This window comes from Gymnoscopelus microlampas, assembly GCF_963454915.1.
Source record: "Gymnoscopelus microlampas genome assembly, chromosome: 3".
Taxonomy (NCBI): Eukaryota; Metazoa; Chordata; class Actinopteri; order Myctophiformes; family Myctophidae; genus Gymnoscopelus; species Gymnoscopelus microlampas.
The window spans coordinates 36790500-36812999 of NC_139940.1; the positions used below are offsets into that span (position 1 = coordinate 36790500).

General features: G+C 44.6%; 1 protein-coding gene across 4 annotated transcripts in view; it reads right to left on the reverse strand.

The window, feature by feature from the left end:
• Positions 1-22500, reverse strand: part of vps13b (vacuolar protein sorting 13 homolog B) — a 443292-nt gene that overhangs the window by 212384 nt on the left and 208408 nt on the right. For all 4 annotated transcript variants that reach the window (XM_084052011.1, XM_084052012.1, XM_084052010.1 and 1 more), the window contains exons 23-25: positions 20388-20622; positions 18564-18793; positions 7100-7303 (exon numbers count right to left, since the gene is read on the reverse strand). In XM_084052011.1, the coding sequence (XP_083908137.1) occupies positions 7100-7303; positions 18564-18793; positions 20388-20622 (669 nt within the window). The remainder of the gene's footprint in view (positions 1-7099; positions 7304-18563; positions 18794-20387; positions 20623-22500) is intronic.

The following is a 22500-nucleotide window of genomic DNA, read 5'->3' on the forward strand; positions in this document are numbered from 1 at the left end:
CTCCGCTGTGGTGGACGCCTCGCTATGCCAAAATACTGAAAGTTTAGCTCTGTTATAATAGGACCTTGTGCTGTGCCTTGTCCTTTTGTTTACAGGAGTTGACCACATCTCAGAGCGCAGCTAAAGAGAGCTGATAGGGGAGAGCATTGTCTGTTAAGGCCCGTGAAACCACACAGCCAACCAAAATGTGGAATAACATATTATGAAAGAGGACAAACAGCATTTAACTTGAAATGCCCTGCTGTCTTTCCTCATGTGCATACTGTTTAATTGTTTGTCCGTGTGTCTGTGTACATGTCATGATCTTGTACGCGTGTGTGTGTGTGTGTGTGCGCGCGCGCGCGTGTGTGTGTGTGTGCGCTCGTGTGTGTGTGTGAGCACCCTGGTGCATCAGTGGGCGTACTGTACAGTATAAAGCGTGTTTGGATGCATGTCCCATGTGCGTGTAGCCATAACAAAGCATCAGCAAGCCTGAGAGCCTTTTGGTCTTGGATGACATCAGTGTCTGGTGAACAGAACCCGGCTCAGAGCAGAGGCGTGCATGCGCGTGTGTGTGGTGGTGGGTGGGGGGGGGGGGGTTCACTGTGTGGAACTGTCACTGGTGTTAACCCCAAAGCTAAGCCACCAGCACCCACACGGCCTGCTTTCACTCACACAAGCCACGACACACATGCACGGTGCAGCCTGGGAGGGGAACGGAAGGGAAGAGAGGAAGGAGGAGAGAGGAGAGCAGGATGCGGCCGAGGCTGCTGCCTTCAGAGAGCTCTCAGCTCATTACTGGGGTTTGGCAGAGCACAGAGGATGACAGCATTGGGGACATTTTTTTTATTTTTTTAAATTTTATTTATTTCTCTCCCTCCCTCTCTTTATTCCTCCTTCCTCTCTTTCTGGGGGATGTGTTTTCCAAACGTGTATCTGTTTGGCTGACTCAGGGAGTGAGAAACCTGCAAACAAACAATATGGCAATTTGCAGCTGCAGCGCATTGACCATAATTATGCACATCTTGTTCTTCGTTCATACTCAGGGGTGGAAGCCCCGCCCCCCGAGTATGACATAAGACCAAAATGGCCGGCATGTGAATATGCTCAATAGATGTTTTTTATGTTTTATTTTTCCCCCCACTTTTTCCACAGCTTCTCCTCTCCATAATGACAGATTGTGTCATGCTTATCAAGCCTGGCTGTGTGGTTGGTGAGGAGGTTATCAACCATCTCAATTAGGAACCCCACTGCTGCTGGGCTGATTGCACCGACTTAAGAGGAACCAGATGAGGACACTGTGTCCCTGTTGTCTGCTACGTGAGTGTGTGTGTGTGTGTGTGTGTGTGTGTGTGTGTGTGTGTGTGTGTGTGTGTGTGTGTGTGTGTGTGTGTGTGTGTGTGTGTGTGTGTGTGTGTGTGTGTGTGTGTGCGCGTGCGTGCGTGCGTGCGTGCGCGCGTGTGTGTGTGTGTGTGTGTGCGTGTGCGTGTGTGCGCGCGCGCATGCATGTGTGTGCTTGTGTGCACGTGTATGTGGGGGGCACGCTAATTTGCAAATTGAATTTAATCGTGTATTTGAGGGTGGTTGACTACGGATCTCGATAACAACGGACGACAACAGTATAAACACATTAAGGATTATGGCGATTCAGAAATAGATTCCCCATAATACGGGGGGAAACCTCTGGAAAGTCTGATGAGAAGCATGTGCTCCCGGGAAGGCGAGGCAGAGAGCGAGGCGAAGGAGAAACCCATAATACCTCCGTAGCCATAAATATACTAGATAAACACTCTCTGTCAAGGCAATCATAATGATTACCTGCAATACTGTAGGTATGGACCTGGAGCCTCAGAGAAACGTACAGTATGGCTGAAAGAGGTACTTTGGTGCACCTTAAAGTATCTTACAATTACATATAAATACAACACATACAAGCTGCCACGTCCATCAAGATGATGAACGTAAAACACGATAGGTATGAACGTAAACGCCCACAGAGTAACTGACCTGAATCACATCCTTCAATTGCCATCTCAGTCCAATCAACTGTCTAACAGTGTCATTACCTGTTGCCAAGGAACCAAACAGTAGGTCCACAGTGTGTCTGCAAATATCACTCTCTGGGTGTGTGTGTGTGTGTGTGTGTGTGTGTGTGTGTGTGTGTGTGTGTGTGTGTGTGTGTGTGTGTGTGTGTGTGTGTGTGTGCTCGTGCACATAGTGTGTGTAATAGTGGTCAGTAACATGAGCCCAGGGGTAATGGTGTTGAACACTCCCCAGTCTGAATGAGAGACATCCTAGTGTCAACTGCCATTTGGGGACTAATTATTGTTGAGCTGGAGTCATAACACAGCACTGTATGTGTGTGTGTGTGTGTGTGTGTGTGTGTGTGTGTGTGTGTGTGTGTGTGTGTGTGTGTGTGTGTGTGTGTGTGTGTGGTTAGGACTGTGTTTAGTTTACAGTTCTGGCCAGTCAGTAGGATTAGGGCCTTTAATGTCATGTGTAGAAACAGGAGCCAGCCGCTGCTGTGTGGGAAGGGCTGGACCACAGTGTACTGTAGCGTGGTTCTACTGTTGCCTTGGACATTCATGCTGAATTTACAGTCTGTCGTACGATGGAGCCGCTCGCTGAAAATAACAAATCTACAAGCTTGCGATGCGACGTGTCAGCTTGTAGATCTGTTATTTTCGGCGCCACTTCGTCCTGCGACAATGTATAAATAAGGCCTTAGCTGCTTCTCGACCACAGCCAGACCACAATACTGGCAGCTTAGACATTTTTTAAGCATCTCCCAAAAAAGACAATTGTACAGGGAAAAGTTGTAACCCATTAATAGGTTGCTATTAAATAATTATTTAATAGCTATTACATAATTTAATGACACAATTATGATATCCCCGCTATGTGAGGGAAAAAGTGTTGGACCCCGAGGCAAGAGAGGGCTATTTCCTTTTTTCTATAAGACAGTGGTCGATGAAATCGCAGGAAAAGCCGTTTGCGCAGAAAGTAGATAAACTGCCGTGATGCAAGTGTTAAACCGCTACCTTGGAGGGATACACTGGAACTGTTACTTTGAATCAATGCTCAGCTAAATCAAAACGTGACTATCAAAGTTAAATTAAATTGTTTTTTTAGAGTATACATAATTATAAAGTCCCAACAACTTAGTATACAATCTATCCACTGACTCCTCCTACTCCTGTCAAGGTGAGGCCTTGAGCACCAGATGGTGCAGCCTGCTGTTGGCTTGAGGTGGGCTCTGCCACGTTCCTGAGCTGCCACGGGGGCCCCAGGCATAAGACACACACACACACACACACACACACACACACACACACGCACGCACGCACGCACGCGCACACGCGCACACACACACACACAGGGAGCTATTTTCCCACACCTCCACAGGCCAAGTTGTAAAGTATACAGTTTAATTCCTGGGCCGAGGCGCTGTAAACTGGCTGAGGAGCCACGTTTATTTTCTCTGCAGAGTTTGTCTTCGCTCATCAGAGAGACCCAAACACTGGGAGAGGACGGCAGGCTGGGAAGTGTCAGGAAGAGAGAGAGAGGGAGAGAGAGACAGACAGACAGACAGACAGACAGACAGACAGACAGACAGACAGACAGACAGACAGATGGAAAGGATGGGAGAGGACAAAGGGAAGATAGAGGAAGTGAGGAAGGGGTGGAGGCGTGGAGCATAACGTGGAGGGATAGCAGGTGGGAGACAGGAGAGAAGGGAACTAAGGAAGGCATTGGGATGCAGGAGGAATTGACAAACAGAAGCAGGGAAGAAGGGAGAGGGAGAGAGAGAGAGAGAGAGAGAGAGAGAGAGAGAGAGAGAGAGAGAGAGGGACAGGGACAGAGAAAAGTAAGGAACCAAGAAAAAGGGAAAGGTAGTGGAAGGAGAGTAGCACATAAAGAGGAAAAAAGGGAAGAGAGGGAGAGATCTAGGAAGAAAGTGAAGCATGGACCGATAACTGAGGCAGGGACGGACAGAAGAGAAGTGTTAGACAAATGTTTTTTTCTTTAAAAGTATAAAGTCTATGAATGGAGGGATGAGAAGAGAAGTGTTACACTGAGGTAGAGAGAGTGTTTGAGACAGGATGAGTCGGGTCAGAGAGGTTTATGGTAGATAGGAGGGGGCAAGGGAAGGTTAGGGAGAGGTAAAACGTTGCCATGGGGGGTGGGGTGAGGGTGTTGGTGGAGTTAGCTGTCTGGACTGGAGGCATAGGGGAGAGGAGGGGTTGAATGGGAGACCACTGCCCCTGCCACTGAGACTTATCAAAACAGCTCCTGCATTCTTGCTCAATCAGCCGGCCTCCCGGAGGACTAAACACTTCTACCAGTGTTTGCACTTAGGTAAACAGTGACAAGTGGGCTGTCAGGAGACTCTGTGGCCTGCTTACAGAGGCACTACACCTCAAGACCTCCACTACCACACTGGACTAATACACAGTCGAATATCCACCCTTAATTTACCATTAAAGGTCCATTTTTTCACTCTCTGAGTTAAACGGTCACTCTAGATTTCACTGTGTGCCACTTCTAGGAGTCCACAAAGGACGGAAATGAACACACACACAAACACACAGAGTTAATTCATGTAATGGTGGTAAGATGATGACGTGGTTGTTGACAGAGCCCCTGGTAGAGTCTTAGATCCGAAAATACCGTGGCTTCCACTGCTCCACACCCCCCGAGTGCTGCTAAGGTTATTTGCTGCTGTTCCTTTTACAGAAGGCTTGGAGTGTGGGTCTTGCCTATACTTTTTTCTGTATTTGTATTTGTTTTTCTTGTTCTTTTTGTCTTATAATATAATATTTTTTCACCTTAACAAAGTTTGAATTTTTACAAACCTTCTCATTATAATAGATACCCGTTTTAGAATCATTAAATTGTTTTAATTGATTTGTAATCAAAGCTCTGTTTTTTTGTGTTTCCTTAGACTCTTCTGGGGGGCGGAGACTCACTTAAAGGGATAGTTCACCCAAATAAATATTTTTTTCCTATCAATTAGTCACCCCATGATAAAATGATTGGCTTAGGAATGCGACAAAAACTAAAAAATATCCATGAATACAAGTCTCCATGGGGTGACTAATCAATAGAAAAAGTCATTTTGGGGGGGAAATATCCCTTTAACATTATGAAGCCAGCATTTACATCTGCGGTTTCTGTTGGCCAATGTCGCCTATTGTTCTGTTCTGAGTGGTTAGAAGAGGGGTGAGGGGTGGAGTTAACTATTGCTTACACCCATTACCAGGCTGCCAGAGTGCCAGAAGTGTTACAAAATGAAAATTCTTTAGAAGGCTTTTTCTCAGCTTCTTGATTTCAGGTTTAATATTCAATCTTCATCTTTATCTTCTATAACTACTTTCAGATGCCAATGGATGACACATCATTTTTTGAGAGCTTATATTCTGTACTTTCAGAATCTATAAAAAGCTGAAAGGTAACCATGACCTACTGTACATGTGGCACTAAGCGCTGTATTCTGTCAAATATCGTTATGCTGCTTGCTGCACCAACATTCCACTACTTGTACCCGAGTGACAAATAAAACCATCTTGATTCGTGACAATGTCATCCATATATCACACCTAAATCCATATACTCCACAGCACCCTCCACACACACACACACACCCCCCCCCCCCCCCCACACACAAACACACACACACACACACACACACACACACACGCGCACGCGCCACACCCACCCACCACAACCACACACCTAACACCACCCCACACATCCAAACACACACACAAACACACACACTGGGGCCTCTGGAGGTCAAAGGGCCCTAATCTTCCATGGACCCCCGGCTAGCTGCTGCTACTATAGCTGCTACTAGTGATGGGGGCGGGGGATGAAAGTGCCACAGTGCTTGAGCTTGGGATAAACATCACCCAGAAAAGGGGAGGAAAAATAACATCAGCCTTCTTGTTGTTCCTCCCTAAACACTCCAGACTGTAATTTTTCCACTGGCATTCACACAACCGCACGGCACGCAGCCCTGTGCGCTTACCTCCTCCCCGGGTAAAATTTGATATTTTATCTGACTGAAAAATGTAAATACAGGTTATTGTTTTCTCCAAATTAACGAGCAGGTTTATACTCAATCAAGCTCCAGCTTACACCAATCAAATGGTGATCAGGGTATATCTGGAGTATCTGTTATGATGAAGAATTAAAACAGAAAAAAAGAGAGAAAATAAGACACACAAAGCCTGACAGGGTTTTCCAGCTCTGAAAAAAAGAAGCTTCCCAAATAAAGCAGAATATAGTTTTTTCTTTGGACATGAGACATGTGTTAGCACTAACACTCAAAAAGCTCAGAAAAACAATATTTGCTCTTAAAATCATAAATCAGCAGTGGGGAACATGTATACAACAAAGGCTTAAACAACATGTGTTACTGTATGACTCACAGCACCTTGGGTTAAAATGAGATACTTTATCCACAGAGTTGCAGTATGATGGGCGTTGGTTTGGCTTATTGTTAATGTCTGTGCTCTCATTTGAAACAAACAAATATCGTAACATAAAGGCGCAAATCCCAGCAGAGGGGAATATCTGACAATGATGACAAACACTACAAGCGGCGGACATGTGTGATAAAATAAATAAAGAGTAAGCGAAACCAAGAGATGGTCGTGAGAAGAGAAAAACAAATGAGTGACTCACAGAACCAATTAAGGAACCACTAAACAAACAAAATGAACAACGAATAAATAAAAGTGGCTGATACGTGTGATTAAATAAGGAAGTCCAGAAATAGCTCGTCCATCAGAAAAAGAGAAAACCAACAAATAACTGAATGAACAAAGGAACAAACCACTAAAACAAAATACAGAAGGAATGAATAAAAGCTAAGAAAAAAAAACTGCTACACAAAGTACTGTACAAAGAAACACAAACACACATACAGTACACTATGTGTGTGTGTGTGTGTGTGTGTGTGTGTGTATGTGTGTGTGTGTGTGTGTGTGTGTGTGTGTGTGTGTGTGTGTGTGTGTGTATATATATATGTGTGTGTGTGTGTGTGTGTGTGTGTGTGTGTGTGTGTGTGTGTGTGTGTGTGTTATGTACTGTACAGTATGTGTTTGTGTCTGACCTCGGTGGGGGAGCCAAACTCAGCGGAGGGGCTGCAGGTGCTGGTGTCCGGGGGGACTGTGCCTGCACTGCTCCGCACCGGCGAGGATGGAGCCGCGCCAGCAGGGGGTTCTGGGATACTGGAGGTCTGACGGAGGATGCCGCGCTTCTGGAGCCGCGCCCACGTAGATGTCCAACTGAGGAAGAGCTCATACAGCAGCTGCACCTGCGGAGGGAGAGAGAGAGAGACAGGGGGGGATTTTTGTGAATGCTGCAAAGTATGTTGAAATAATTAGGAACGGGGTGCTCGTGATTCTCGCCAAAGTTTCAAGATTTGCTATGAGGAAACATCTGAGGAGGAACTGACATTTTTGTGTGAGGCTACATCTGGTTGAAATCTTGCATGCATCAATCCTTTGTCTTGGTTGGACTGTATACATCGAAATATATAGTATACAGTATATATATACTATATCTCTCTCTCTATATATATACAGTATATATATAAATCCTACAGTATATATCAAAATTGCCTTAAAGGGTTAGTTCAGATTTTTGGACTTAAAGCTCTACGCCAGTTTTACTATTTGGACAGCATGTCACCTGGGCGCTAACACCAGTGCACAGCACTAATGGGAGGTACATGTCATCTACCATGTTGAGGGTGAGTCTTGTGTTGAAATCAGGGGTTACCACCATGCCAGCTTGTGGTGGACATTTCCGTCAAAAGTCAATTTTTGCCATGGACAAAATAAGTGGTCAATAATATTACCAGAAACCATAGGAGGTGGATGGGGAAGGTTAACATTTGACCAACTATTATAGGCTATTTGTTTTAAGGACCACAGAGGACGTTATTATGCAAATAACAGCAATGATATGCACTGTCTGAAAACAATAATGCAAGCTGATAATGCAAACACATTAAAAGTATATACTGATTACCAAAGTTACATGTCTTCCTGTCTGTCTGTCTGTCTATCTCTCCATTACTTTTCTTGTAAGTGGATACATTTTACGTGGGGAGAATGGACCAAAGTTACGACAAAGAGCAAGCAGTCACGCACCCCCTGCACATAACAAACAGCACTGTCGACATTGAGCAGTGACAATAATAATAATGCCATAATACTGCAATATACGCACTATCGCCAGCAGCAGTACATTTAGACTTGCCGCCCTGCTACACATTTTCAAACGGTCTATAGTATTATACATGAATTATATCAGTGTCCTACCTATTAAAAAGAAAACCTGGAGACTAAGAACTTCCCTGTGGAACTTCCCAATTCTTTGGAAAATGTCCCCTGCTTTGCTTTGGCAAGTCAAGTCCGAATGCTAATGTGAGGTCATTTGCAAGTTCAATATTCTCTCAATTGACGAAAGCTGTCATCAGATCTACTACTCCAGTTCTGCCCTCCTTGGTAATAAACCGTTCCTTTTCAACAGATGACATCAGTTTTTGCTCTTTTCTTGCATTTTTCACAGTGGTCCCTCGCCACGGTTGACTTAATTGTTTCATTGTCTGACCACACCTCATACACTACATTAATCTATCGAAAAAAAAAAAAGAAGAAAACATCTTTCTCCCACAACGGATTGAAAGCACGTTTTGTCATTTTCCGAGAATTAAGGTGGCTTGCTGCAAACTTATAGTTTGCTACTACCCCAATACCACAAATACGCTACTACCCTGCTAGCAGCTCCATATTGCTACTTAAACCTAATTGGAAATTGTTCAAAAGGATGGTGCTAGAGGAAAGGCCATGGGGTCACCAACAGTCAACAGGTTTCATCTTGGAAGCCTCCAATTAGATTATGAGATATTGGGTTGCCTTGTGGCACAGCCAATCATTTCTTTAAGCTACAGTAATTCCCATCAGGACTCGCCACAGCGGATAATTTGTTTCCATCTGCTTCTGTTCTTTGCATCTTCCTCAGTCACTCCGGCCACCTGCATGTCCTCTCTCACTGCAACCACAAACCTCCTAGTTGGCCTTCCTCTTCTCCTCTTGCCTGGCAGCTCCATCTTCAGCATCCTTCTCCCAATGTACCACTCATCCCTCCTCTCCACATGTCCAAACCATCTCAACCTCACCCCTCTTGTTTCAGTGCAGGACCGTAACAAGCGTGAAAGATTAACAACAGTTAGAAGAACAGAGCCTGACCTTTCTGTCTCTCCCTCCAGCTAAACTTCCAGGCAAGCCTCATGCCTTGTGTGGTAGGTCTGTGTGTGTGTGTGTGTGTGTGTGTGTGTGTGTGTGTGTGTGTGTGTGTGTGTGTGTGTGTGTGTGTGTGTGTGTGTGTGTGTGTCTGTGTCTGTGTCTGTGTGTGTGTGTGTGTGTGTGTGTGTGTGTGTGTGTGTGTGTGTACACTGTACTGTATGTGGGTGGTATTGATGTGCACATAAACAATACTGCTTAAAATTGGTGTCATTAGTTTCCCCTGAAAAGCTCACTATGGCTTGGGGAATAACTGAACCGAAGGCTCGGCGGCAAAGTGTTCTCTACTATTTATCATCTGTTCACATGAAAAGAGGCCTTCACTTCAAACAACAACAAAGCCAAAAACACAAGGAGTGGAAAACATGAGGGGAGAGTGGGGGAATGTGATGTGATGCTTTCTGTTATTCATGCATTCACTCAAGAGGATGAGACACAGAGAAGAGGGGGGGAATAAAGAGAGAGAGAGAGAGAGGGAGGGAGGGAAGGAGAGAGGGAGGGAGGGAGAGAGAGAGGCGCTCCTTTACAATGAGCTAATTTCTGGATTCCGAATGCTTCTCTTCCCTGGCCAAGCCCCCCCCCCCCAAGCAGTTCCCTTCGGCACCACTGAGGGTCCCTCCAGCAGTATATGGCGCAAGTACAGCACACACACGCATGCAAATGCAACCTCACTCAGACATCCACACACGCGCGCGCATACACACACACACACACACACACACACACAAACAAATACACTCATATTGCAGAGTGGCCTTCCATAAATAAGCATAAATCAAAGGCGAGGCACGACAATACATTACAGCTGGTCCATTTCAAACATGTCCAGGAAGAGCTGCTAACGCTGCTCCAGCAGCCGTCCAAAGACGGGGCCAACAGCTGCCTGCCATACCCAGCCGACCCGCACTGACGGCAGGCCAGGCACGGCTCCACGCTCCCTTCTCTCTACGAGTGTCTGTCTGGGGCCTGGATGTCCAACCAAGCACAACAAGGCCTACTGCACTCAGCAGCAGATGTGGAAGAAGACAGAGTAAGGGGGGATAGGATGAGAGAAGAAAGGGGGAGAGAAGGGTTTAAGAAAAAACTGAAAAAGGATGGGGGGATGTAGTAAATGATGGGGGAAAAAAGTACAAAGGAGAGAAAAAGAGACAGAGACCGAGGATGCAGCGGGGAGGGAGGGAGTCTGGTGACATGTCCTCTTTTGTCTTCTGTCAGTTGGGTTTCATTCCAACATCAGAAAGTAGGATGACTTTCCAATGCAGCCACTGCTCTCATATGGTTCCAAACGCAAGCAGGAAAAGAGCTGTGAAGAGGATGTGTAGTCCAGGACACAGCAGATAGGGGAACTAACAGGATTCATACTGAACATGTGCTTCTGAATGTCAATGTAACAGAAATAGCTCTGTTTCATTCTTCCCGATAGCCAGAGCCTCTCCATAATTATGCAAGGCCTCCAGAATAGATAGAACCGCAGTTACGTGTGTAACATTTGTAATTGTTTCATACTCCCTGGCCATAAGAGGCAGAGCGGAATTCAAATAACCATACTTCTCGTTGTTTTCTTGTTTTGTGTTCTGCTTTGAGGACCCCCTCGGAAATGAGATGCTGCATCTCAAGGGGCAAGCATAAAATAAAATAAAATAAATAAATAAAAAAGGACTGATCATCCTGCTTCTCTCGTTCTTGATCTGTTATTCTTAGTCCTCTGACGCCACCCCCCCCCCCCCCCCACCCCCCCCTCTCTCATTCATTCTCCTTTTCTTCCCCCTGCCTCCTCATCTTCCACTGTCAAGCCTCTCTCTCCCATCTCTCTCTTTTCCTGCTCATCTATCCCAGCTTGGTGACAGTACAAAGTATGGTCAGTTTGTTCTCTCCAGATGAGCTACTGCTGCCAGGTCAGGTCAGCGAGCAGATTGGGCCCCTGCTTCCAGTGCTGTTACACATGGATGCACCCGGCGCTCACGCGCACACACCACCCACACACTTCTTGCATGAACTCGTGCACACACAATACACACAGCAGTGTTCCTCTGAGCAGCGAGCAGAACATTTGGAGGGCTGCGTTCTCCAAGGACCTGTCATCTCCACTGAGGCTTGTGCAGATCAGCAGGGCTGCAGTAGTGAGAACTGGAGACTGAACAGAGGCTTCCACAATCATTCATAAAAACACACAGATGAGAGACGCGTTAGCGTGCAACATGGCCAGAGCTCGCGTGTCTATCTACACAGTGCATTGTTTAAAAACCCACACAAAACTGACATGCTGTCCACTTTGTTTGGCAGCTCATTTTGTGTGCACGTGTGTGTGTATTTGTGGAATGCTCAATGGTTACGTGTCAAAAGTCGGATGTTGTGGTGTGTTGCGTGCCTGTAATTTTCAAGATGGTCCCTGATAAGGCTGGAAAATACAGGACAGATTGGAGTATTTGCTGCCCTCGAAGTATGTGCTGCCCTAGAAGCACTCAGGGCCTGTTCCATGAGCAGAGTTCATGATTTCCATTCACCACAGTATAATTTAGTTTATGACATAAAGTCATTACAATAGATTAATTTAGTTTACACATAATTACATGATCGTTTATTATATTGCAGCACTGTATATCAAAGGAGTAAGGTAAAAGACCGTCCTCCTCTGCTACCACAGTTGTGGTATGCCATGGTTTGCCGTGTCACTCCAGACTGTTCAATCTACAGCAATAAGGACTGCTGCATTATACAGTCATTAATCAACCAACGTTGTTGCCACAAAGTATTTGTGTGTGTATGTGTGAGCGAGTTCATGTGTGTTTCAACAAAGCATGTGTGCAAGCCATTGACTATGACATGACGACACTGTGTGTGTGTGTGTGTGTGTGTGTGTGTGTGTGTGTGTGTGTGTGTGTGTGTGTGTGTGTGTGTATGTGTGTGTGTGCGCGCGTGCGTGCGTGTGCGCGCATGTGCGTGCGTGTGTTTGTGTGTGCGCGCGCACACACGTGCATGTGTTCTACTCCGTGATGTGACAGTTCACCTTGGGTGTTCTGGTCTGGAATGACGTTAGCGTCTGTCACAAACATGGAACAAAGCTGGTGGTCTCCTTTCTCGTTCCTTCTTCTGAGCCTGCACACGCTTGTTTCACACGTCTTCGTCTTCTACTTTGTCTTCTTCTTCCTAAATACCCCCTTGTTCTCCCCTACATTTATTTTAGTATATATATTTTTAACCATTCTCTCTCTCTTTTCTCTTTGGCTCTCACCGGGACTCTCCTCGTTCCCAGGCCATGGCATGCACAAGGCAAACCTCCTGTGTTGGTGGCACTGACTGTGTAGCAACTGTGCAGCTCTCTTGACATCCCCACATACATTCCCACAAATAGCAGGGCTAATTAGAAGAAGGGTTCAGTGGTGTGAGGTCCCCCTTTTTTGTTCTGCACCCTCTGGCAGCAGTTCTTACAGAGCTGCCTCTAATTGCTATTAGCTTATAACCCAACTCCTGTTGGGAATTAACTGAGAGAGGGAGGGATTAGAGAAGAGAAGAGAGAGAAGGGAGCTGTGTGCTCATTTTCATTGAGCACAAAGCTAACAAGAAAGGTGCTTTCTTCGCAACGCAGATCCCTGCCAGGCCGGGTTGCCCACCCAGGGCTGTGTTACAATCTGTTATAGTGCCACCATGAGGTCAATTTGTGATAGTTCTTCCTTGGCCTAGTAGGAATGTGTGTGCAAAGTTTCAAGGAAAACGGGCACTGCGTTCATGATTTGGGGCATTTTGTGCAAAATGGCCACTCCCGCAAATTTTGGGAGCCATTCGAAATGGAAAATGAAAATCACATGACTACAGAGATAATGTGTACCGATTTGCGTTGTATTTGTACATTGCCCTCATGGTGGCGCTGATACAGGCCAATTTGAAAAAGGCAGACCTTCTTCCTTGGCCTCCTAGGAGTCTGCGTGCAAAGTTTAATGCCGATCGATCCTGTGGTGCCCGAGATCAGCTGTTTACAGACGGAAGGACAGACAGACAGACAGACTCACGGGAGTGAAAACCTTATCCCTCGCCATCGGCCTTCCGGCCTTGGCAGGGATAATAATCACTCATTATAAAGTCACGATAAGCCTTCTTAGCTTTACCAGGCACAGATAGTCTTTCTGAATGGGAAAAACAGAGAACAAAGCAGTGAATAATTCCCCCCATAAACAACCAACTCTCTCCTCTTCTCTGGGAAAGCTTTCACCACTAGCACATTAAGGCCTTTCATTTGTTTCTGGTACCAATTCCACTGAATGTGGCCATGGCTCGTCACTGTGGTAGGAGTCACTTAAGAACGTGACCACTCAAAAGGTCGGCCAATTAAATGTTTACAGAGGACCTTAATCCAATACAGCTAATTCAATACAGAAAAAGACAAATGTGTAATGGTACATGTAGATGTGATTATGGGGTTGTAACGGAGCGTTGAAAAACAACACAAAGGCCTTAATCAGGAGGCAAACATGTTCCGTATCCAATCTGTCCCGTTACATCAGGCTCTCGCTAGAAAGAAGAACTTCCCCGCAAAAATAACCATGATGAATCTTGGAATTCCCTCCCGCGTTCGCTCGAAGCTCAGACCTTTTGAAATCATGTGACCAAAACAAACAGAGAAACGCTCCCCTATCTTTGTTGCAAATCAAGTTAGATTTGAGGATGAGGCAGGTTGTTTATCTGTGTGACAGTCTATATCAAAAAGACAACAGATGAGGCTGGAAGGCTTTGCCATGTAGTGGCGTGGACCCTGGCAGTTTTTTTTTGTCTTTCAGTATTTCCACAACGGTCCGTGAGGGGCAACAGAGATGAAGGACTGCATGCTTGGAACTGTCGTATTTATGAATCTCCCTATACTGTTGCATCATGACGTGGGTGTTTCGGGGCTCAAACTCAACTTAAGCCCTATATACTTATTGAATGACGAATAATGAAAATGGCCGATCTACAAGCTCATAAGACATTGCGTTGTGAGCGTGTAGATCAGCTATTTTTGCTATTTAAATGTTTTAAAATAATAATAATTACGGGGCCAGAGCTCTGCTCTGGACACGTATTGTTATTCGCATTATTCTGTCACTTCTTCTTCTTCTGCCACTTTTCGCAGTTCTGGCTGAACCGCGCTGTCGCTTTTTACGAAACTCGGCCATATGGTAGATGGTCATGAAAAACGATCAAAAAATAATTCTCACAATCTTTCGTCCAAAGGTGGCGCTATAGCACTCAATTGAAAATGCCAACTTTGACCAGGTACAACTCATGCCCTGTTTGACCTACAGCCATGAAACTTGGATACACATATGCGTCTCCTCATGCTGAACAACTTTCACCCTCTGACTTTTGACCTCTGACCTTTAGATCGCCCACCATTTTGAATTATATGAAAAACAGTCATTGGCTCCTAACTTCTGCATTTTTTCACTTATGGAAAATCCGTTGGAATTTTTTGTAGGCAGTGGTCCAAAGTTCAAGTGTTAAACGTTTCGTGCAGATTGCTCAAAAATCCCAGGAGGAGATAGATTCTAACTATTACAGTTTAAAGAAAATTATTCATCTGTGCCTAACACATACATGCAAGACTCACATTTCTTTGAAACGTTGCAGTAATGTAGAGAGTCATTCCAAATATCACTGAAACCAATCTTACTCCAATTGGCCAAAAGGGGGTGCTATAGCAATTTTTTGAAAAGGCAGACTTTAAACAGGCATAAGTCATGCCTCGTTTGGCCGAAAGTCGTGAAACTTGCTTACACATGTGCCTTGACTCATGAGGAACACACGTATCGATTTGACCATTAAGCTCCGCCCTTAGATTTTCCGCAATTTTGAGCAGTTTGAAAAATACTTGTTTTTGCCAGTTCTGGCTTAACCGTGCATACGCTTTTTACGAAACTCGGCCATATGGTAGATGCTCATGAAAAACTACCAAAAAATAATTCTCACACTCATTCGTCAAAGGGTGGCGCTATAGCACTCAATTGAAAGTGCCAACTTTGAACAGGTACAACTCATGCCCTGTTTGACCTACAACCATGAAACTTCGATACACACATGCGTCTCTTCATGCCCGACAACTTTCGTGGTCTGACTTTTGACCTCTGACCTTTAGATCGCCCACCATTTTGAATTATATGAAAAACAGTCATTGGCTCCTAACTTCTGCATTTTTTCACTTATGGAAAATCCCTTGGAAATTTTTGTAGGCAGTGGTCCAAAGTTCAAGTGTTAAACGTTTCGTGCAGATTGCTCAAAAATCCCAGGAGGAGATAGATTTTAACTATTGCAGTTTTATGAAAATTATTCATCTGCCCCTAACACATACATGCAAGACTCACATTTCTTTGAAACGTTGCAGTAATGTAGAGAGTCATTCCAAATATCACTGAAACCAATCTCACTCCAATTGGCCAAAGGGGGGCGCTATAGCAATTTTTTGAAAAGGCAGACTTTAAACAGGCATAAGTCATGCCTCGTTTGGCCGAAAGTCGTGAAACTTGCTTACACATGTGCCTTGACTCATGAGGAACACACGTATCGATTTGACCATTAAGCTCCGCCCTTAGATTTTCCGCAATTTTGAGCAGTTTGAAAAATACTTGTTTTTGCCAGTTCTGGCTTAACCGTGCATACGCTTTTTACGAAACTCGGCCATATGGTAGATGCTCATGAAAAACTACCAAAAAATAATTCTCACACTCATTCGTCAAAGGGTGGCGCTATAGCACTCAATTGAAAGTGCCAACTTTGAACAGGTACAACTCATGCCCTGTTTGACCTACAACCATGAAACTTCGATACACACATGCGTCTCTTCATGCCCGACAACTTTCGTGGTCTGACTTTTGACCTCTGACCTTTAGATCGCCCACCATTTTGAATTATATGAAAAACAGTCATTGGCTCCTAACTTCTGCATTTTTTCACTTATGGAAAATCCGTTGGAAATTTTTGTAGGCAGTGGTCCAAAGTTCAAGTCTTAAACGTTTCGTGCAGATTGCTCAAAAATCCCAGGAGGAGATAGATTTTAACTATTGCAGTTTTATGAAAATTATTCATCTGCCCCTAACACATACATGCAAGACTCACATTTCTTTGAAACGTTGCAGTAATGTAGAGAGTCATTCCAAATATCACTGAAACCAATCTCACTCCAATTGGCCAAAGGGGGGCGCTATAGCAATTTTTTGAAAAGGCAGACTTTAAACAGGCATAGTCATGCCTCGTTTGGCCGAAAGTCGTGAAACTTGCTTACACATGTGCCTTGACTCATGAGGAACACACGTATCGATTTGAGCATTAAGCTCCGCCCTTAGATTTTCCGCAATTTTGAGCAGTTTGAAAAACACTTAAACCCGGGATTTTTCAACTATTTGCGTGAAACTGTATCATCTGTGTCATCTCCTTTTTCACAGTTACTTGTCTGTTGGGCCAATGGCGTCTCCCTTAAATGAATGCCTCACAATCTCAAGATCGCCAGTTCAAACCTCACTTGATGCAGACTTAATTTAAGTTGAATTGCAAACAACATGACTGTATCAATGAATACATGTGCAAATGGTAAAGATAACCTGAAATGCTTATTTGAGAGTACGTTTTTTCAACGTATGACATACTTCATTCTGAAAATAGCTGATCTACAATCTCACAACTTTTCATGGTTTGTGAGCTTGTAGATCGGCTACTTTCACTAGTTTTGGTTCTGAGGAGATGTACAATTTCTTCATTGGTAAATGGTTTGTGAACGAGTGATCTTAGTGTTAGTGAAACAGGGGCTTGTTTCATGAAAGAAGGCAAGAGTTTATGATCTTCAACAGACAATATCAGCCTGGACAAAGCTATAGCACTATAGGTAGTGTTGCAGCCTATTAGTCTGAAGGTTGAGAGTTCGAATCCTGTTAATGGCAGTAGGTTGAGATGTCTAATCAAACCATTATTTTTCCATCTCTCTCTCTCATCAATCTATTGTTTCCATGTCACTCTCTCTCTCTCTCTTCAATCTATTCCGTTTCCATGTCTCTCTCTCTCTCTCTCTCTCTCTATTCACTGGCCCCGTATTATCGCTGCTTGCAGCTATATTTATTATTATTATTTCTTTATTTTACAATTTGGGGACATTTTTCGCCTATAATGACATTGGATGCCTGGGTTAATGTGGTTCAATGATAGATGTGTTGCATTATATAAAATATCATGGAATCGCAATGTTTAGACTTGTGGCTATAAATCTATCATTGTCTGTATGTAAATGTTCCAAAAAGATACAGGGTAACAAAGCATGGAAGAACTTGGTGAAAAGTTGCAGGCAAGTGATGCCCTAATTATCCTTTAGTGCGACTGTGGCTTAGTGGGTAGAGAGGCCGTCTGGTAATCAGAAGGTCACCAGTTCACCTCCCTGCTCCGGTATACGTGTCAAAAGTGTCCATGAGCAAGACATGTAACCCCTAACAGTGTCTAACAGCTTAAAAGTGTTCGTGAGCAAGACACTTAACCCCTAACAGCCCTAAAAGCTGATTATGTAGGCTACAACATAAAGGTCTAAGTAGGGTGTAGATCTATACTAGCTTATAGCTTGTATATATATCACTCGTCCGTCCTGACTACCTTTTGTTCTTTTTGACAAGCGACACCCCTGCATGGAGTAGATAAATTATGCTTTAGGAAAATGGATAAATGCAGGTAAGTGCATCTGTGATAAAGTACCTAAGTACTGCGCTACAGTAACTACGTGTAGCGATCAGTTGACAGACGCACGTTATGTGTATTACAGTATCACCGGTCATTTTAACATTTGGCAGGAGAAATAGAATCTTGTCAATAAAATGCCTAGCAGAAACCGTTTCACAACTGTTTCTGTAAGCAGGGAATCAGAGCATACATAATGTAACTTTTGATGTCATCAAGGGAAAATTTTGAGTTGATCTATTGACACCATACAACGATTTTGTGGGCACATGGAATTTCTGCTTGATATACTTCATCCAAATTACTTTTATTTTAATGTGGGGCATACACCTTTGAATCAGAAAATGCACCAATATCCCAGTAGAATACCCAAGGGTTCTGTCATTGGGTCATAGAACTTGTTCCATTATAAACTGCCTATGGCGCAGCTTCATGATTTGTCACCCTGTGACATAATAAATAGAAGTCTTGATGATCTGACATCCAGTTTTAGGGATTGTGTTTAGGCTGAATACTGGTAATGTTATTCTATGCTTCAGCACGTCTGATTAACTGACTTGCGTACTTCAGTTACATCCAACTAACCTGTGGGTTGGAGCATTTGACATGGACTGGCTGCAGATCGACGTGCAGACACACAACGAAAGAGTGGCGTCCCTCGGCGGCCCCCGCCACAGGGGTCTGCAGCTTGTGGGAGGTGACGGCCAGCGTGGAGGTGCAGCCCATGGGCTCCAGCAGGCTCAGGCTGCACTGCTGACCCAGCAGTGTGTACACACTGAACTGACTCAGGCTTATCGTCCACGGAAACGCATCACCTAATGGAGACAGAAGGGGGGGGGGGGGGGGGCAATCAGAGAGAAAGGGGGGAGATATATAATGAGTGGGGGGCAAGAGGACAGTAAGACAAGAGGGATCAGGAGAGGAGAAATATACACGGGCAAAAAAGGAGAATAAAGAGTGAGACAGTAGTGGAGGTATGAGGAAATACAGAGAAAGAGCAGGGAGGCAGATGGAGAAGCAGATTGAGAGAAGCAATGATGTCAGGAAAGGAAAAGTGGGAGAGGAGAGAGTGAGGGCAGAGTTAAAATACAGTGGGCTAAAAATAACCCATGACCACAAATCAATCATAGTCATTATCAAAAGCTCTAAGTCAACTCAATCATCCTTTCCACTGAAGTCTCAACCTTTCAAATCAAAGCCAATTACACGGCATGCAGCAGCTTTATGGAAAACATGAAAGCGGCTCTGAACGAGGAGTGGTAGTCTTTCCCCGAAATGAGCTTCTGCACCCAGTGAGCAAGGCAGGGATCCCCATCAAAAGACACTAAGAATCAGGGTCTATTCCAAATCTGTCTGTCTGAGACAAACTGCCTGACGGGAAGCTCTTGATTTAGGGTTGCCCACCCTGGTGTGAGTTGTAGAAGTGAGGTAGGGAGGCAAAGAGTGTGAGAGAGGAAAAGAAAAAAGAATGAGAAAGAGAAATAAAGAAATGGAGAGAGAGAAAGAGAGAGAGATAGAGAGAGAGCGAGAGGGAGAGAGAGAGAGAGGCAAGCTGAGTTGGGAGCTTGTTCGCTAGCACGGGGCCATGAAGAGCACATTTCCCTCGCGCCGTGGCCAGCACGCTTTGATCCAGAGCATTAAACATGAGAGATGAAGAGCTTTTTCAAAGGAGAGGAATGAATTACTAAAAAGCACGGGTTGTTAATTTTAACGCTAACACTGACAAGGCCGCTGATGTCACTGTTTTTGCTGTCGTTTCGCTTTTTCTCCCTCCGTCCTTCCTGAAACGTGCATGCCCGCTGCTGATGTCATCTCAGAGCCGGGAGAGAGAGAGAGAGAGAGAGGGAGAAAAGGAAAAAAAAGAGAAGGGTGCCCCAAGTCTTTCTTCTTCTGTAGGGTAAATACTGAGCGACAGTCTAAGTGTTGGTTATGTCAACTCCGCCAGGTGTGTAGGCCACATGTGCAAGATCTATCTCTCCAAAGTCTCCCTACTTTAGTTTGTTTGTCTTTTGTCATGGTAAATGAGGACTACTAGGTCATGGGTTTGCTCAGCCTTCCAAAAAGGCCATAATAATAATGAATTCACATGATGGAGCCTATTGCTGTTATAATAATATCATTAATTTTGCAGTTCAGAACTCAGAATAAAGTTGGCTCCCGCCTGCTGTATTAGATCGCTTTAATTTTTTCCTCACATGACCAAGACCATTATCCAATGGAACTGTCGCAAACATAGTTTTTCCATTGTATTTCTTATTCAGTTATAATTATTTATTCATGATCATTTTATAGTTATCATTCTAACATCAGGTAAGCCATTAAGCCTCTGTAAGATACGTTGAGATGCAGCAGTGTGGCACGCACCTCAAACGACATGACATTGGACGTCGACATAATGGGAGAACGTACCTTCCTCCAGGATAGGTCTGGAGACCACAAAGGGGAGCTCTTGCAGGGGTTCCATATACTTGTGCCCAGCGCTGAGGACACTGATCTGGGGCAGGCAGACAACCAGAGTCCCCGGCATGGAGGCCTGGCTGTGGTACCAGCTGCGGACGGTTCCGGGAATGTCTCCACAGACGATGGTGCTCGGTGAGGGGAGGCTGTCATTGGGCAGGAACATGCAGCATGACTGCAGCTCCAACTGGAAGAAAGGGGGGGGGAGAGAAATGGAGAGAGAAGACATTCAGGGTCTATATCACTGCTGTGATGTGTGGTAGTGGGAAGTGTGACAGTATACAAATGGTGGAGAGGAAAGGTACATAAAGTATTTGAAGCTCTTATGATTTGTTTAGTGTTTATGGTGACATGCAGAACCAGATGGAAACTGATGATCCGCTGTGGTGACCCCGATGGGAATTAGCCGAAAGAAGAAGAAGAAGAAGAAGAAGAAGAAGAAGAGCATTTATAGTATCATGGAGCAATAGAGTCTCTCAACAGCACCTCCAATGAGGTGTTCTTGAGCAAGGCAGTTATATTGTTGCAATGGTGCTGCTCAATAGTCAACAGTAGAAGACAGTGGTTGCAGCGGAAAGACACCAGTATATTAATATAGCGTAGGGTGTTGCTGGAAACAAAAGAAAGTTCAGCCAATGTTCCCTGGATAAATTAAGATGAAAACAACTTGTAGTCTTCACAAATGTACACCTTTTTACATGCATACTGTTACTCCACCCCTAAGAGGGTTGGAGGTATTAACAGCGCATATTTCAGTTTGCTGGGTTTAACAGCTTCACAACAGGCCACACAAGGCATCAGGTCAGTAACCAGTAGCCAGTAAGGACAGGAGCGGTGTTAAACCTGTCTCAGTTGTAATGGTGCTTTGTCCTTTTCCATTAGACTGGGTCTGTACTGATTTACAAGGCCAGTTAACAGGAAGGAGAGGAGAGTATGTGGTCCAAGGGGCAGACAGCAGGTGCCGCTGGACACTGCGTGTGTGTGTGTGTGTGTGTGTGTGTGTGTGTGTGTGTGTGTGTGTGTGTGTGTGTGTGTGTGTGTGTGTGTGTGTGTGTGTGTGTGTGTGTGTGTGTGTGTGTGTCAGTGTATGTGTGTGTATGTGCGGAGAATACGAACGTCTGGTATCCAGACCTGGGTCTGCGTGAAGGTGTCTAGACAGTTTAAGTGTTAAACTGGGGCAACTGTATTGCAATGAGCCCCACTACAAAACATGTACAGAAACTAGAAAAACAAATATGCATATACTCCACACACACGTTAGAATGCGCCATAACTCTACTTCTCACACTGATAATGGCAGTCAGAGCAAGAGAAAGACAAGGAGTTTTGAGAGAGGGATAGACAGAGAGAGTGAAGGAGATACGGTTACACATTTGGTCTCACGCTGCTTCCTCGTTTGATTACTGTTCAAAGCGCCGTTTGAAATGGGAACACTTTCACACACTGACACGTACGGCTTTGGTCCTTTTAAGAGGCTGCCTGCAGGAAGGAAAGCCATTGACGTTGCCTGGTCTGTTGCAGATCTTAGTGGGGTTAAGCTGTAAAGCAGGCAGACGCACGGAAACCTCTGGGCTTACCACTGTGACTCTGGCCTGCACCAGAGCTAATGCTGTCCTGCTGGACACCTTGGCCTCGTCACACGGTCAAAACAGTCCAAATGATTTGGTCGAGTTGGAATGTTTCAGCCACTGTTGCCATATTTAAAATGAATAAACAATGTGAGATAGAGTTGAGGGTAAACAGGAGGCAACGTTCAGATATGATTTACTGTAATACAAGGATATAGTATTCAAGTGGTGGCTGGTTTAAACACTACATCAGCTCTAGCCATGCACGCAACAGCATAACTTGGAAATGACTGCAACACATAATGACAAATGTGACGTTAACAAACACAGAGAAATATTATACTCTTATACGTTAGCCGCATCAAATGGATCATTTCAGATTACTAGTATCCCTCTGTATATGTCAGCATATAAATGACCACCTGAAGCCATTCTAGGTTTCACAGTGTACCTGATGGTTGACTAATTCTGTCTGCAGATCAAACTTCAAGGCTTTG